An 18,539-nucleotide genomic window follows, 5' to 3' on the forward strand; every position below is an offset into this window, starting at 1 on the left:
CACCACATCTGTGGTGATTCAGATAAAAATTCATTTGGCGAAACACGGGGGTGGAAAATGATAAGAATATTGAAAAATGGTGGTGAAGCGGATTTCAAAACGATCATATTCAGTGAGGTCACTGGTGCAAAAGGATTACGATCACAGAAGAAACAAGACTTTAAAAGTATGAAGGAAGACTTATCTGAGGTGCAAAAACAGTTGTACAATGAATTGTGCAAAGACTGAACAGTAAAATGATTAATAGAGGTAAAAATGTTCCAACACTTGTTTGATGGACTTAGCCCATTCAGCTTTTCAGTGTTTATTTGTTGTTTTTGGAACATGCCACATGATAGCTTTCTTTCCTTAAGTCAATGAGACGTATTAATGTGGAGTTCGTGCATATTTATGTTCATGTTATCTGAATAAAATTTATTCTGATTAACTAAGAAAGCACATTTTCTTACTTAGCCCCTTTAGCATGATAACCCTTCAATTGCTACCTTTAGTTTCGTATGTAACTTCTGTAGTGAATATTATGATTTCGGTGTGGCTTTGTCAGGTTTTTTAGATGTAAGTAATTTTTGTTACTTTTACCACTGAAGATAATTATACAGTTTCTTAGTTATTATTCCATACATTATCAATATTGTAACTTGGTTTCATACAGTGATAAACATAAAAAGTAAAATAGACTGTGGGGTTTGAGTTGAGATTTATTCAAAGGCAGTATTAAAAATAAATAAATAAAAGCACATTAATTTTTAAGGAACTAATGCAGAAACTGCATAAATTGGCAATGGATGTTTCAAGATATTTCCTGCAGAATCTTCTGCAACTAAAAGCTGGCCAGCCTCAGAATATACCTCAGATGGCAGTGCAAATTCAGTTATTTTCTTTTCCTCTAGAAACTGCCAGTCACAGAGAATCTGTCCCGAGCCATCACGAATCTCCACCACTCTGATACCAACAGATGACTCTATTACATTCCTGTGGATATGAAAACATAGTCAATGTCTTTAATCACCATAAAATACTAATTAGTTTTTGTCTAGTTTTACACACTGCTACAGACTTCATGTTAAAAATAGTTTTGCAAAATTGAATCCCAGGTCAAATGATGTATGAAGCATAGAAATAAGAAATGGGTTTTAGTAATTCAGTGTGTGGTGACACTCCTAAGATTATATAAACGTATGACAGTTACCAGAATGATAAATAACATGATATTGAAGAACTGAAGATAAATGAAAAATTCATGAATGCAATATGACAAAAATTGATGGGGCAGTTTGAACAAATCCTAAATTGTATTTTTAACCAGCTTCAAGGCTAATTACCTTCATCACATGTTATTTTTGCTGTCTTCACTTATTGTTGTTTCCACTTTGTATCTGTACATACATACAATGAAGAAATAAAATAAATGCACAGAAAAATCTTATCTCTTACAAAAGAAATCTGCAAATTCTGTCAGTTAAAAGTGAACTGTTATGACTATACTGATTCTCTTTTTTAACTGATGTAATATTCAAGTTCCATTTGTGATGCTTATGATTCCTTTTTAAACAACATAATCTCAGATTTTGCTTGCCATAGAACTGATTTATACAGTCTTTTTTAATTTCCTCATTGTATGTATACACAGCTGTAACAGAAATTAGTGATTACAGCAAAAATCATATGACCTTCACAATTCTTTTAACTGCAAATTATTCATATTTCACTTCTTAGAGAATTGATTTCTCTGTGCCATCACTTTACCTCTTCACTGTTTGTATATGAATACGAAGTTGAAACAATATATTGTTGAGTTGTTAAAAAAGATACATTTTATTCAGCTTCCAGAAATGGCTGAATGTTTAAGAAGATAATAGCATTAAGAACAAGATGTACAGATGATCATATTGTTAATATGCCATATGGTTTGAGGTTGTTGACAGTGATGATGGTTGGCATACTCATCATGTCAACTTTGAATGTCTTGCCCTTCCTACTGATGACACGATAAGGTCCATCATAGGGTTGCTGCAATGGCTTACCTTCTGCGCCGTGTTGTTTTGGTGAGAGAAAGCCTGAATTTCAGTCAGTAGCACAGAGTGGTCCTGTGAATGGATATGTTGTGGGGCTAGATGAATTAACTTTATTGCAACATAAGAACTAAACTATAACTTCTATGGCTCCTTTTAATAGCACAATTAACAACAGAATTAAACATACCGGTATATAAAACAAAGAGAAAATGTAAGTCAGCAACTGCACCAAAGATAATCATTAAAAATAGTAATCACTTGCGCGTAGCATTACAGTGCACATAACACAGCACTTAACCACTCCCCCCTTAGTGTTAACATTATTTTCTGTTGAATCAAAGTTTTGTCTGGACCAGGTAACAATAGGTTGTGCACAGGTTGCTGATGGTACATTAAAGGTAGCCACTGATGTTCGTTGTGGCTGATCCGTGACAGGCAGTGGAGAGGCTGCAGTGTTGGTCGAGTCCGTGGTGTGCCTAGATTAGTCTTCACTAGCGTAGAGTGTGCAGAAAACTGGTTTGAGGTTGTTGACAGTGATGATGGTTGGTGTACTCATAATGTCAACTTTGAATATCTTGCCCTTCCTACTGATGACACAGTAATGTCCATCATAGTGTGACTGCAGTGGCTTGCCTACTGCGTCATGTTGTTTGAAGACATGATGGCACTTCTGTAGCTCATCAAAAACAAAAGGGCAACTGGTCTGCTGATCTCCTGGAGCAACAGGGCATAGTTGCTGGATTAGTGTATGTAGCTTTTATACAAAATCAGATGGAGCTATGCAATCATCTGGCACAATGGCAAAGAACTCATTGTGCAATCATATCTACTGGCCATAACAAGTTCTATAGCCATGGCTTTCACGTCTTCTTTTAGTGATGCACGGAGACACAGGAGGATGACTGGTAACATCTCTGTCCACCACTGTGAGTCATGACATCGAAGCGACACTTTTAGTTGGTGGTACATGCATTCACCTAAATCATTCACTGCTGGGCGGTAAGCTGTAGTTCCAATCCACTTCGTACCCAGGAGGACAGCAAGTACTTTGAACAGATATGACTCATATTGTCTTCCCTGGTTTGTTTTAATTCATAGACATTGTGAAATGGGTGATCCATCTCTGTAAGAACACAGTCACAACAGTTTTGGTGGTAAGGGCGGCAATTGGGGACACTGGATGAGCATGTGAAATAGTTGATAGCTGTAAGGCAGTACGTGTGTCGTTCTGATGGTGGGAGAGGTCCTATGAGGTCTAGATGGAGATGTTGAAGTCTATGATTCAGAGGAAAAAACGTGCCAAGAGGTGTCCTTATGTGCCGTCCAACTTTATTCCATTGACAGGTCATGCATTGTCGCACATATTGCAGGCGGTCTTTGTCCATCTGTAGTCAGACAAAAGCTTGCTTCACCTTACTGGTAAGGGTTCATATTCTGGGATACAACATGTTATGTAATGAGGAAACTGCCTGTTGGTGAAGGTCAGTAGTCACAAACGGTCACAAATTGTTTGCGGTGACAGCACAGTTGACAATGACAGCCAAATACAACAGAATTGTTGGCCTAATGGTCATGCCAACAAACCTTGTAGCTCACTATCTGATTGTTGAACTGTGGCAAGAACTTAAAAATCAACTGCATCAGTGATTGAGCATTAGTGATTGATTCACTCAGTTTTCCTTCAACATGATCAATATTGGTAGTGAACTATCTGATATAGTCAAGATGTTGCAGCTTTCTCAGAATCTGACAGAAAGCGTATGTTAGTGGCTTGTCATCTGGGATGAGAGTGAACTGCTGTCCCTACAATGCGTAACTAATAGCAGCACAGGCAGCATACAGTTCATGACCATAGGTGGACCAATTCTGTTGAGATGGTAATAACTTTTTACTGAAAAAGGCTAAGGACTGCCAGTGCTCATATATTTACTGTTGCAGTGCAGCACCAATTGCAGTTGCAGAAACATCGATCACCAGGGTAAGAGGCGCATGTGGAACTGAGTGTGCTAGCAATTTACCAATCTGGATGCCAGTCTTCAGCTTGGTAAATGCCAAATTGACCTCACTATTCCACAGGAGTTTGTCCTTCGGCTTTGGGGAGCCATGCCAGAATTTATTCTGCTAGGAAGCCAAGATTGTGAACAAACTGAAATAAAAACTGTTTATGCTGAGAAATCATTATAGTTCTTTAACTATCATAGGCTGTTACTTACTAGTTGTTAGTAAAGCCTAGGAACTGTATTCTGGTGCTCCAGAAAAGCACTTCAAGAGCACATGTGCATGTAAATGAGTGAAGATCTGTCATAATTGTGACAGGAGTTTGACATGACCAGGACATTGTCAATATACACATAACAAAAGCCTAAACTGCATGTGACTTCATCCATGAACTGTTGAAATGTTTGAGCAATATTAAAAAGACCAAAAGGCATTCGGAAAAATTCAAAATAGTACAAACAGTGAGCAGATAGCAGTTGTAGCAACGTCGTCTGATGACACAGATACCTGGTTTCGAACTAAGTCACACATAGAAAAGATGTGCCTACTGGGGATACTGAATGTAAGATCTATGATATTCAGTACTGGATATTGACCTGTAATGGCTCTGGCATTGAACTGTCTTAAGTCACTACATCAACACCATCCATTATTCTTCTTTGGGGCCACATATAGTGGAGATGCCCACTACTGCATGATGGGTGGCAGAACCCTTGTACAAGCACATACCAGAATTCCTACTTAACTATCTTCAGTTTCTGGAATGGCAATCGGTGCAGACAAGCATGAATGGTGGTCCATGTGTAATCAAAATATAGTGCACCATTGAGTGCTGCTTAGGTGCTAGTGTGGGAGTCTGGCACGTGATCTCTGGCAACTGTCTGAGGAGTTCTATGAACAGACAGTACCCCCTAATCCTTGGTTGCTAGGTTGGTAGTAGTGTCAAGAAGGTATCAATGATGGAGATCAGGCAGGAGTCAATCAAATGATAAAAAGTCAGCTCCGAGTATGGGGTGCATCATGTCCACTATTACAAATGGCCACTCAAAATTTGCCTTGTAGGCCTTGCAATGCGGCCAATGGCCAAACGGATAGACTTACATGTCAGCATCCATGTCTACCAAAAACTGTAACTTTGTGCTGTGTTCCCATGCATAAGGAGAGATATATTTCCACTGTGTGATCTGCAGTTTGTGTGAGTGTATCTAGATCATTGGTGCACATTGGGTGGCAGGTGTGATAACCAAATATTCTACAGAATGTTCTCACTGACTACGCAGTCAGTGTAATAGCTATGATGGGAAGCAATCACTAACCTCTTCATTGCAGAGTAACTTCTCCAGTCTCTTTGCCTTAGATTTCAAGAGCTGTGTAATCAGGGTCTTCTTGATGGTTATGTAATGATCAGTGATCAGTGGTATTGCCAGAATGTCTTACACCTTCGTGGCCATATCTTCATTGAGTGCAGCAGCTACAAAACTCTCTCTCACGTCGTCTGTGGTTATGTGCATTAGCAAAAACTGCATTTCTAGTTGTGCAAATCACAGTACGGGATTCTGTTGACAAAGTGGTGGTAGTTTTACCGTCATGCAATTAATTTCTGTGCCAGTAAACATGTCTACAGTTGGTGATAGGTCCGACATCATGGAGTTATGGTGAACTGGGATACGAAAGTCGTGTGGCACAGTTGGCATCGATGATTGTATTTAGCATGATGAGGCACAACACAAACGGTTAAGGACCATCAGAGATCATGTCAGGATCACCAGTTGTTGCAGGTGTAGTTGAATTAACTTTATTGCAACATAAAAACTAAACCATAACTCACACAGCTCCTTTTAATAGCACATCAAAAACAGAATAAAATGTATATAAAACAACCTTAGACAGCGACTGCACCAAAGATAATCATTAAAAATAGTAATCACTTGCATGCCGCATTATACTGTACTTCAAATTATTTGGATTTAATGATCTTTCTGCTAAAGTTAGATGAGACCATGATACTACATGAAAAGTGTAATGAAAATTAGGTATCATAAAGTCTATGAAAGGTGGTTACTTCCACCTTTTCTAGACAGAACATTAAGTGGGTGCTGATTTATAAGTTGAAAGTGAAAAACTGATCTTAGAATGCAGTGGACACACTTTTTAGACTATCGTTAAGTGCAGTATTCTGTACTGGGTACCAGTTTTTGAGATAAGTGACACACACGTCTTTTCAGTAACAATGTGGGCAATTTGTATACATATGATACCATGTGCTACCAATATGTTCCAAAACACTATGCTTGAAAACGTGATTTTTCTTAGGCTCATAACTCGGCTTCTAGTGGTGATACAACAGTAGGATCAAGTGTTTTGGACAGCCCTTAAGCTAGGGACCAATTTTATACTTAACAGAGGGATTGTCTTACTGTAACTATCCTACAGTACAGCATCAAAGTTTGAACATTACACAATTCCTCCAGCTTAGACAAATTCTGCAAATCAGTTGGTTCTCTTTGGATAAGATGTGGTCTATTGTGCACCTTAAGGAGCTTATGGAGGGTGGTTCCTGAGAAAACCGTAAAGAAGCATTTTTCATCATTTTTTCACCATCAGAAATGAGTTTCTAAACAACTAACTGCAGTAAATTGCTCAAATTTTAATGGTATATTCTCTAGGCATTTATCTAGAAGTGCCATCTTTCTGTTTTCAAAAATCTTTATCTGTTATTGAGAAACATCCCAAGAACATAGTTTTTGGGTAGCAAAACAGAGCTGCATATTCCAAGATAGCTATACTTAGCAAATAGCTGTAATTTTTACAACATATTCTTAGAGCCCAATCTCAAACACTCCTGAAAATCTTACAGATGTCTTTATCCATTTCCAAGAAACAGAGGTTCAAATCTACCTGATTTGTACATGTAAAATTTGATGCGAGGTGAAAACTTCATTTACAAAGTGACATAGCGTGTAGAAATATGCTATTAAGTGTCTTTGTTTTCTTCAGAAGGGTTCTGGGAACCCCATGTTGTGGTACTGACGCATATGCAAAATTTTTATGCATGCAAAATCTAGTCTGAGATGTAAAATTAGTTTGTGTTATTTCAATTTCACATGAGTGAACTATCAAAACTTTATTGACCATAAAGTTCTTTTCATATGTGTGACATGTCCTGCTGTAGTACGGAAAAGAAGGGAACTAACAGAAAAATGCCCATATCGGAACACAAAAAAGGCAAATATTCTCCTGTTTAAATGGCTCTGACTTTAAAGTGTGGCACCAGCTGTCTCATTCTACCTTCCTCAGCACCTTTAAAAGTTGTCCCAAAAATTATGGCATGTGAAATATTCACGCTCTTTTTAACATACAGTTCACCTCTCACTCCCACAAGCTACCATAACTGTAATTCACTCAACCAACTAGTCCATTTCTTTAAATAGTTATATCTATACACTCCCACTTGTCCATTTTCATTCACTCATTCAGCCCATCTCATGCCACTATATCTTTGTCTCTCGCCAACTGGCACTGTCCCCTGTCCCAGCCACAGTCTCCTTCATTGTGTCCTACTATTACTGTCTGATCTCACTGTCACTGTCTCCCTCATGCTTCCTCTTACCGCAACTATCTCCATTCAAACCTTTCCACTGCTGCTGTCCCTTATCACTGCCATTATATTTCTCTTCCTCACTGTCATTGTTGCAGACTCTGCCTCTATCACTGGCTTTTACCCACTTCCACTTTCTCCTTAGTCCTTTGCCACTGGCACCTATCACCTTCACTCTTTTCCTTGCACTGTTTTCTCACTGTCGACTGCGTTCCACTGCCGCTGTGTCCCTCTCTTTCTTTCACACTGCTGTTGTCTACTATGCTCTTTCTATACCACAACCACTGTCTACTATTTTCTAGTATTTATTACTTTTCCATCTCTTTCCCACCGCCACTGTCTCCTCCTCTCTCTCAGCACAAAAAAGCATGAACATGTTCACATTGCCAAATTTTTTGGGAAATTTTTTAAAGGTGCTGAGGAAGGCAGAATGGGGCACTGATACCCCATTTTTTAGTCAGAGTCTTTTAAACAGTAACACTTTCACCTTTTTTTTGCTCCAAAAGAAGCATTTTTTCCTGCCGTTAAAGGACATCTTGAAACTCCAAAAATCTTGAGAAGGATGCAGAATGTCTATACCATATCACTGTGCTGAACAATAGGTTACCACATAGAGCCACAAAGAAAGAGAGTTGAGTACAAGTTAATAAGCAGTCAGATGATAGATTCAGGACCCACTGGTGATGAACAGCCGACTGGTATACCCTTAATTTCTCTATCAATTTTATTTGGAGTTCCTAGAAAATTCAGTCACAGTTTAAACCATTCATGAATTTTCTGAGAGATAAGAAACTTCATGATAACAATTCCTAACACACAAATGACTTTAAAAATGACAGCAAACATTATAAACTATTCAAGTTTTAAATGGTCATTCTTCGGCCTCATGGCAGAACAGGGATACAGTGAGAACTGTATTCTGATGGTTAGGATTGAGCCATAATAGGAAACCTCTTTCAGCAAAATGATGTGGTCAGCTCCTACGTCTGAGCAAGTAGGCTTTGCTCCCTGCCCTTCCACGTAATCAGCAATGACTCAATTTTTTGACATTCAGAGCTTACAGGAGTGTGGCACCACATCCTGCGCATTCAATTTGAGCTTTATATGGACCAGCAGTTGCAATTTCATCATTGTAATTGACATGTCTTGCTGCAGCCATTTACCTCTTTACTGTTTGTGGCAGTTTCCCTGTTTATCGCCCTAAACAGACTATAGCAATGTCAACATCGTATGCACACCATTTTGTTCACTCAGAGCAGGGTGGTGTCATCCATGTGGTAAGATTCACCAGAAACTCCTCCTTTATTACCTTGATCTGCTCTCTGGGTTCAGACTGACTGTAGTTCTGTGATTTTTATGCTTTCAATACATGTGCTCTGTGTCGTTTATCATTGTGTAACATCAGCGAAATCTGTCCTCATCTAAATATTGTGTTTTGCTTAATTCTAATTTCAGAATACATTAGTATTTCTGTTACTCCTTATTTCTTTCTTATTAGAGTTGTGATATCCTCCAAGAAATCAGGGACCCACAGCAAGTAGGAATGTTGCTGACACCTTACACAGTCAAATAATTGATAGGTAATCAATTTAAAATTCCAGTGACATGGCAAAATTTACTGCACCTGTAAAGTGGGGCAAGCTCCTCTAACTTTTGCTCTATGGGACTGAAAGGACTGTGGAAAGCAGCACATTGAGATAGCCACAACCTGAAGTCAAATTTGATGGCTTCTAACACCATGATGCTAAGGGTAAATTGATATGTCTCTGCAAAACATTGGCAGAATGTATCTCCTTTCTCAGTACTTGCTGGTGATGGCCATCTTAGATACTGCAGGACCAAAATTAATCACTGAAACAGATGCAATGGCACTTGTCAGAAGTCAAGTCTTCCTTGGTACGACATGACTCCAAATTCGGCTATCTATGTTGTGGTGTTGACACCACACTATGTGTGGCCTCTCTAACCTCCAACCAATGCTGCTGGATGACATGGGGCACAGTAGTGAGTTCATTGTTTGTGTCCAATAACAGGTGAAGATGTGAATTGCCTACAAAATGCTTGGCACATAATATGGTGAGCCTTCTTTGGTGTGGTCAGGTTTGGTTGATCAGAATCTTCTTGATGCAGCTGATTTCCTTCTTGTATCCATTCAACTTTAACAATGAGTCACCATCACATCCAAATGCCCCACATGTTTCGATATTACTCAATATGACCAGTCGAAAACTCTGTCCACAGCTAGTAAGAGAATTCCTTCCTCCACAGCAATCTTAAATGATCTAATGCAGTGCATGCCTGTTACATACCTGATAATTTGAACACAAGCTGATAACACTAATGCACTGTGCATGCACAACGTTAATGTGTCCTCAAATCATTTCAACTCCAATCGTTTACAAACGAAATGGTGATATGTATGTGTGTGTGTGCACAATTGTGACTACATTACACAGTTTCTTTCAGATGCTTTATGCATTTTTTGTTTGTTGGTGTAAATGCCAGGTCCAGCTGTGGATTAGACTCGAGCTTTTTGTTACCAATCTGATACGACAAAAAGGAAAAATTGCAGAAGCATTCTGTGTACCAACTGGACAAGTTCACATAATTTCTAAAATCATAAATCTAGTTTACTACCCTTGATTTAGTAACTATACCTCCTGTGTTTAAGAAGCACATGGCAGTGCAGCTGGCCAAGGTTGTTGAAAATGCTGATATTTTGGAAGGAAATCATTCCTGTTATTTTCAATGCATGAACTCCAACTGCAACTCCTGTTCTGCAAAATTTATACCCACAATAGGCTGGGCAGCATCCATGCATACCACAGATAAGAGTGAACAGGAAAAGAAAATGCAAGTATGAAGTATGAATATTAACTTCCGAAAACTATAATCATTTGGAAGATGACTTCTTGGCTGTATCTTGTAATACTATAGCTTCTTTTCCATGATCTGTACAGGTTCTGCCCTTCCCACTGCAAGTTTAAACCACACAGCACTGTCAGTGACACTTGCAAATTGTGTCTTTATAATGGCAGGTCTCTCTGTTTACTAAAATATTTTCTATCTTTGGTAATTATACCCAGTCATAAGTCTCATGAGCTTTTCAATTATTATGCAAGGAACAACTTAAACTTTATAATAAAATCTTTTCTAGGTCATAAATGTAAGTACAGATTTGTCACAGTTTACATTCAGATGTTTGACTTTAGTGGTTTACAATGATCCACAAATAAGACCTACTTAAACTGGTATTTCCCTATCATTGACCAACATTCTTGTGAGAGCCACATATGAACATGTGAGCATACTGACATGATGCCATTCTCTACTGTTTAGTTTGCACAGATTACTGCTAGTCCACTTCCAGGGAAGCCACCAATATCAATACCAAATAAATACATTTTGGAGTAAATTTTGCAGGTTACATACAGCATCTTACAGAGGTCAATGACTCAAGCTCTGAAGGGACATAAACTGAGAAAATAAAACCTTTTTTTAGAGGATGAAGTTAGGCATGTAGAATGCTCAACAAATTGTATACAAAAGAAAGAGAGACAGGAAACAGACTTTTGTTGTTCACCTCCAGAAACTTATGTTTCCTTTTTTAGATATCTAATGGAATTAAATATCTATCTGTGAAATTTATGATATGAATATAATAGAGGGAAACATTCCACGTGGGAAAAATGTATCTAAAAACAAAGATGATGTAACTTACCAAACGAAAGCGTTGGTATGTTGATAGAGACAATAACAAACACAAACACACACACAAAATTCAAGCTTTCGCAACCCACAGTTGCTTCATCAGGAAAGAGGGAAGGAGAGGGAAAGGAGAAAGGATGTGGGTTTTAAGGGAGAGGGTAAGGAGTCATTCCAATCCCGGGAGCGGAAAGACTTACCTTAGGGGGAAAAAAGGACATGTATACACTCGCACACACACATATCCATCTGCACATATACAGTCTTGGTGGAGTTGGGAGGATTTCATGAAGGATGAATCTCATTTCAGGGCAGGATTTGAGGAAATCGTATCCCTGCTGGAGAGCCAAATTCAGAGTCTGATCCAGTCCCGGAAAGTATCCTGTCACAAGTGGGGCACTTTTGGGGTTGAGTGTTTTTTCACCATCCACCTAACCTTCGTAACCTCTTGGTTCATCCCTATGAAATCCCCAAACCACCTTCCCCACCCTCTGGTTCCTACCCTTGTAACTGCCCCCGGTGTAAAACCTGTCCCATGCACCCTCCCACCACCACCTACTCCAGTCCTGTAACCCGGAAGGTGTACACGATCAAAGGCAGAGCCACGCGTGAAAGCACCCACGAGATTTACCAACTAAACTGCCTACATTGTGAAGCTTTCTATGTGGGAATGACCAGCAATAAACTGTCCACTTGCATGAACGGACACAGGCAGACAGTGTTTGTTGGTAATGAGGATCACCCTGTGACTGAACATGCCTTGGTGCACGGCCAGCACATCTTGGCACAGTGTTACACCGTCCGGGTTATCTGGATACTTCCCACTGACACCAGCCTACCAGAACTCTGGAGATGGGAACTTGCCCTTCAATATATCCTCTCTTCCCGTTACCCACCAGGCCTCAACCTCCGCTAATTTCAAGTTGCCGCTGCTCATACCTCACTTGTCATTCAACAACATCTTTGCCTCTGTCTGCTTGTGTCTGTATATGTGCGGATGGACATGTGTGTGTGTGTGTGTGTGTGTGTGTGTGTGTGTGTGTGTGTGAGTAAGTCTTTCCACTCCCGGGATTGGAATGACTCCTTACCCTCTCCCTTAGAAACCACATCCTTTCGTCTTTCCCTCTCCTTCCCTCTTTCCTGATGAAGCAACCGTGGGTTGCGAAAGCTTGAATTCTGTGTGTGTGTGTGTGTGTGTGTGTGTCTCAACATACCAACACTTTCGTTTGGTAAGTTACGTCATCTTTGTTTTTAGATATATCTGTGAAATTAGGTATATAGGCTACTCAACAAATTGTATACAAAAGAAGGAGATGTAGGGAACAGACTTGTGTTGTTCACCTCCAGTAGCTTAAGTTTTCTTTTTTAGATATCTAACCGCCTGTTCTATGTTTTTTTCTGTATTTTTCCTTCCCTCATTTCTTTCTTGTGACTGGCATTTCCAACACTAGTTTCTTGGTTTTCAGTTCTCATCTTTTGTAGTCATTTCACTTCTGATTTTTTCCTCATAGCTTATTGTATCTCCCTTGGCCCAAGCCACCGTATAGCTTTCCAATCTAATACTTTAATAAGATCCTGTGTTTCCTACACTTACCTGCTCCCTTCTGTGCAAAGGATCAAGGGAATACTTAGCATGCTGAATTCCCCTTCCTCCTCCCTTTCAAAAGCCTGCGAGACTCACTTTTATGCCACATGGAAAGCAAAGTTTTTTATTCACCATTCCTTTTTTAAGAGTATTTTTTGTCAATAAACAAAATGAGCAATAAGAATTACTGAAGGTAATGCAGAACTAAATGAGTACCAGTAAGTCTGTATATTATGTGAACCTTTGCTTCACTCTACATCCATTTGACAAACCAATTACTAACTGTACCAGTGATGTACACAAATGCTGTAGACAAAAGACAAAGCTCTAGTTGATGATTTTTGCATTAAAATATTTTACAATGAGATTAAAGTAATGGTTAACACAACATCCTGAGGGACTCCTGACTGTTACGGGCTGTATGTTAAGCAACCTTTTTTGAAAATCTGAACAATTAAATTTGGTTACGTTACTTTCTAAAACTGAAAAAAACGATATTAATTACAAAATTCATTTAGTTTTTCTGCTTTACTGAAAGATGTACAATATACATTATGTTTTTTGACAAAAAAGTATGTAAGTTTGCACAATTGACATCATATGAATCAAATTACTACATTAATAATTTGATTGGAAATCATTATTTTGTTGATTTTGCTGTATTACTTCTCCTTGAACTGACGGCAATGGTTGTCTTCATTATATTTGCCACTTTACTGTTATAACATTTAGATGTAGCCTTTAATAACCTAGTCATCGATTTCAAACATGCTCTTTTTTAACACCTCTTCTTCTCATATAATAGTTTGATTCTGTTGTTACAGATAAAATCTCATACATAACATGCAAGCTTTTTTGTCATTTCTGAATAATAATTCTCAATCTTCTGCAATTTTTTTTTCAATTACAATATCAACTGCACAATTACTTGTCTGAATTAAGCTTTAGTATTCCCTTTGTTATCTTCACAATATTTTAACTCCAAAGGGAGTTTACAATTTCTTTGATGGCACATTGGAATAATGGTAGTTTCCATTCAATTAAAAAAAAAGTACAAGAATTTTATTTATATGAGTATTTGGAGATCTGTTTACAGTGGATCACACATATGAAGCCATTTATCATTTAATATATTTCTGTGAAAGTTTCTCTATCATTTAATATTACTGGTGTTCATTTTATACTTCACTATCAATATTAACATCAAAAACCACAGTAAACTGTAAACAAATCTCAGAACCAAGACCGAAAAACAACTTACAATTTAGAGTTCATACTTAATTGAATAGGCTGTTGGTCATCAGACTCATTACCCTTTTGTTTTTGATGAGGTATGGGAGTGACATCATGTCTTCATACAGCACAATGCAGTATGCAAGCCACTGTAACCACCCTATGATGGACATTATCCTGTCATCAGTAGCCAACCACCATCACTTCCTGACACGTTCAAACCAGCTTTCCGCACATCCTGCACTGTTGTGGACTCATCAACCCACACCCTGGACTTGACCTATGCTCTAGCCACTCCACCACCTGTCACAGATGAGCCACAATGGGTGTCGTAGGCTACCTCTATGTATCTTGTTCCTAATGCTGTTGTCTTCTTAAACATTCAACTTTTTATGGATGTTAAATAAAATATATTTTTTTAAGAACTGAATGCTATATTGTTTCAACTGTGCAAACAGTGAAGAAATAAAACAGTGGCATAGAGAAATCAACTCTCTTACAAGTGAAATCAGTAATTGCAGTTAACAGGGATTATTAAGCTCAAATGATTTTTGGTGTCATCGGCTGTCTGTACATACAATGAGGAAATAAAACCAGGCTACAGAAAAATCATTTCTATCACAAGTGAAACCTGAATATTACATCAGTTAAAAAAGAATTATTATGGCCATAACAACTCATTTTTAACTGACAGAAGTTTCAGATTTCACTTGAAAGAGATAAAATATTTCTGTGCATTTATTTTATTTCTTCATTGTATGTACCTATGGATACAAAGGTGAAACAATAATGAGCAACAACTGCAAAAAGGTGAAGGTGATAAGCCTGAAGATGATTAAAAATTTAATTTAGGAGTTTTCATGCCGCCCCATCACTTCTCATCACACTGTAGTCACAAATTTTTCATTTTGTGACGTCATTCTTAACTGAATACAGCTTTAGGTTGCCAACACAGTGTCTCACACCATACCACATCTTATTTAACGTGACTGGATTGTGTGGCACAGTAGACAATTATACCAGATTTACCAAAAACATTTCTGATTAAATCAGCAGAGCAGTACATCACGTTATTGGTCTCATGTCTCATACATTGCTAAGAGCACACAGATTCAGGTCACAGCTCAGAATGTTTTTGATGACACCATGGAAGATCTGAGGCAAGAACTAAAGGAACATTTTCAACTGGCAGCACTGCTATGATTGGAAACCACTGTGCAGAACTTCATCTTTTCTGACTGGAAGCACTGACCATGACATCTTCACCAGCCAGATGCATTGATCATTGCATTACTGTTGGCTGAGTGTGGCCTTAACATTATTTAGTTTTAACAATCTGGGTGCAAGTGATTGGTTTTGTGTTGTTTCCACTGTTTTCCTTGTCCCACAGAATGCAGGATTTTGTGCAGATGATTTATTGTTTGCAAGGGTTGATTTCAAATAAGTAGGTCAGAGATTTAAGCATTTCCTTTTCTGTGATTTTTGGGGAGAGCAAAATAATGAAGACTGTGGAAAGCCAGTCAAGTATTCGAGAAGTGCTTATCCAAATTGAGCACATGGTGGGGGGAAATTATCAAATGTGGAGAGAGGAATGTGAAAGAAAGGATAGGGAGAAGAGAGAAAAGAGGGAAACAAAAGAGAAAGAGAAGAGAGAGAGGGAGAAGGAAAAGAACAGGGAAAGAGAACCAAAGGAGAAAAGAAAGGAAGATTCATGGTTAGAAATAAAATGGAAGATGAAGGAATTACACATCAAGGAATTAAGTTTAGGCAGTGTAAACTTGAAAAATGTAGGGAAGAAGAAGTAAAGAAGAATCTAAACCATCTTATGCACAATAAAGTGAGAATTTAAAAGAATATGCATTGGAAGAAGATGTAGATGACAGAATCTATAGTTATGAGAAAGAAGTAGACAGTATTACAGAAGTAGGATGCTGTACAGAACTACATTGTGGGGACTAGCATCTAACCATGAGTTTGTGGAAAGCCTGTGTATTGAGGTCTCACAGCAAAAGAATTTTGATGGGGAAGAGGATATAAAAACAGAAGAAGAATCAAATGAATCTGAAGAGATGAAATCTGATGTTGAAACTGTTAGGGAAGACAGCTGGTCCCGAAATTCTGGTTGTATTTGATAATAATGACTTGTGAAAAATAAGATCTTTTCCACTTTTCAAATACATTCAGCATCATCGGATGGAAAAATTGAATGTGTTTCAGAATTTCATAATTTTTTTGTGATGATCATTTGGCGAATGACAATGTTTTATCTAGACAAGAAATTGATGAGATCCTACCTCTCATTCTAATGTTAAATGTTTGAGAACTGGAGGTGACAGAGATTCACCAGAATCAGAGGATGAATTATAGCTATGTGGTGTAAAAGCTGCCCCTCAATGGTCAAAATGTGGGAGACATTTGAGAGAATGTAAGGCAAGCAGAAAAAAGAAATGGAAGAAATGGGTACGACATGATCAAAAGATTTTTGGGAATGATGTGACCAGAAAAGAGCCAAATAAAACTCTTAAATCAGCACATTTCCACTGATGCAGGGATACCAAGAACAGTCGCAATTGTGCAACTTTTTCAAATTTTTACACGGCTATGACATACACAATGCGTAAGGTAGAGTTTACATTTGGAAACAGCCGCAAAAGTGCACATGAACCTTGAAGGAGACAGAATTCCCATTGATGCATCACTGATCAAAGAATGTCCAAGATGAAGATTTGGATCTTCCCCAACAGCCTGTTTGACCTTCACTACACCAATAACTGTGCCCTCCTGATCCCCCCCTCAGCAATCCTGCTAAGTGTTAGAATGTACAGCAAATACTTAGTGGTGATATGGAAGCAGTGAAGTGGTTAAGCATATACAAACACAAGCCCCATAAATTAAAGCACAAAATATCTAAAATTTCAGTAAATGCATGTGAATCCAAAATAACATGTGATTTTGGTGACCTACTGAGAGCTAGGTCGTTACTTGCTTAGTGAATGATATTCACCAACGTGTGATTCATTTGTTGCCCCTACTACAACTCAGCTTTTTCCGCAACTGAGATGTGACAGCAGTCATGTTTATGTAATATCCTTGGAGAAATAAGCTCATAATAATATTGTTTAAGATTTTATTATACAATGTGTTTCAAAGTTTTGTGCTCTAAAGTTGTTGCTGAGCAACAGTCATACAGTGATTTTTAAATGAACACATCACCATTTGACTGTATTGATATTTAATTACACTGAAGTGCCAAAGAAACTGGTATAGGCATGCATATTCAAATACAGAGATTTGTGAACAGGTAGAATATGACCATGCGATCGGCAATGCCTATATAAGGCAAGTGTCTAGTGCAGTTGTTAGATTGGTTACTGCTGCTACAATGGCAGGTTATCAAGATTTGAGCAAATTTGAATGTGATGTTATAGTTGTCACACGAGTGATGGGACACAGCATCTACGAGATTGCGATGAAGTGGGGATTTCCTCGTACAACCATTTCATGAGTGTACCGCGAATATCAGGAATCCTTTAAACCATCAAATCTCTGACATCACTGCAGCCGGAAAAAGATCCTGCAAGAATGGGACCAATGATGACTGAAGAGAAACGTTCAGTGTGACAGAGAAATGTTCCGTGTGACAGAAGTGTAACCCCTCTGCAAATTGCTGCAGATTTCAATGCTGGCCCACTAATAAGTGTCATTGTGCGAACCATTCAACGAACCATCATTGATATGGGCTTTTGGAGCCGAAGGCCCACTTGTGTACCCTGGATAGCTGCACGACACAAAGCTTTATGGTTTGCTTGGGCCCATCAACACCGACATTGGACTACTGATGATTGGAAACATGTTGCCTCGTCGGATGAGTCTTGTTTCAAATTGTATCGAGTGGATGGACATATACACGTATGGAGACAACATCATGAATCCATGGACCCTGCATGTCAGAAGGGGACTGTTCAAGCTGGTGGAGGCTCTGGCCACCAAACTCACCAGACATGAACATTATTGAGCAGATCTGGGATGCCTTGCAACATGCTGTTCAGAAGAGATCTCCACCCCTTCGTACTCTTACAGATTTATGGACAGCCCTGCAAGATTCATGGTGTCAGTTCCCTCCAGCACTACTTCAGACATTAGTCGAGTCATACCACATCCTGTTGTGGCACTTCTGCATGCTCGCGGGAGCCCTACACAATATTAGGCAGGTGTACCAGTTTCTTTGGCTCTTCAGTGTATTTGCTTGCTGGCCTGTTGTGTTTAGAATTATTAGTATTTTAGAATTTACAGATGCCACATAAATGTGTTTTGATTGCTTTTAACTTTCAGCTGTATATTTTGGAGAATTTCCTTATTTTTTTAAATAGTAATGTCTCTGATCATCAAAGCACTGCTACAAAAG

The 18,539-nt window shown here is 38.5% G+C and overlaps 1 protein-coding gene across 1 annotated transcript in view; it reads right to left on the reverse strand.

Annotated features, from left to right (window-relative positions):
* Nucleotides 1-372: 372 nt before the first annotated feature.
* LOC126188955 (uncharacterized) overlaps nt 373-18,539 on the reverse strand; it is a 65,242-nt gene continuing 47,075 nt past the window's right edge. Inside the window, exon 4 of the mRNA XM_049930716.1 lies at nt 373-972. Coding sequence (XP_049786673.1) covers nt 747-972 — 226 coding nt within the window. The 3' untranslated portion in view covers nt 373-746. The remainder of the gene's footprint in view (nt 973-18,539) is intronic.

The sequence above is a fragment of the Schistocerca cancellata genome, chromosome 1 (assembly GCF_023864275.1).
Source record: "Schistocerca cancellata isolate TAMUIC-IGC-003103 chromosome 1, iqSchCanc2.1, whole genome shotgun sequence".
Lineage (NCBI taxonomy): Eukaryota > Metazoa > Arthropoda > Insecta > Orthoptera > Acrididae > Schistocerca > Schistocerca cancellata.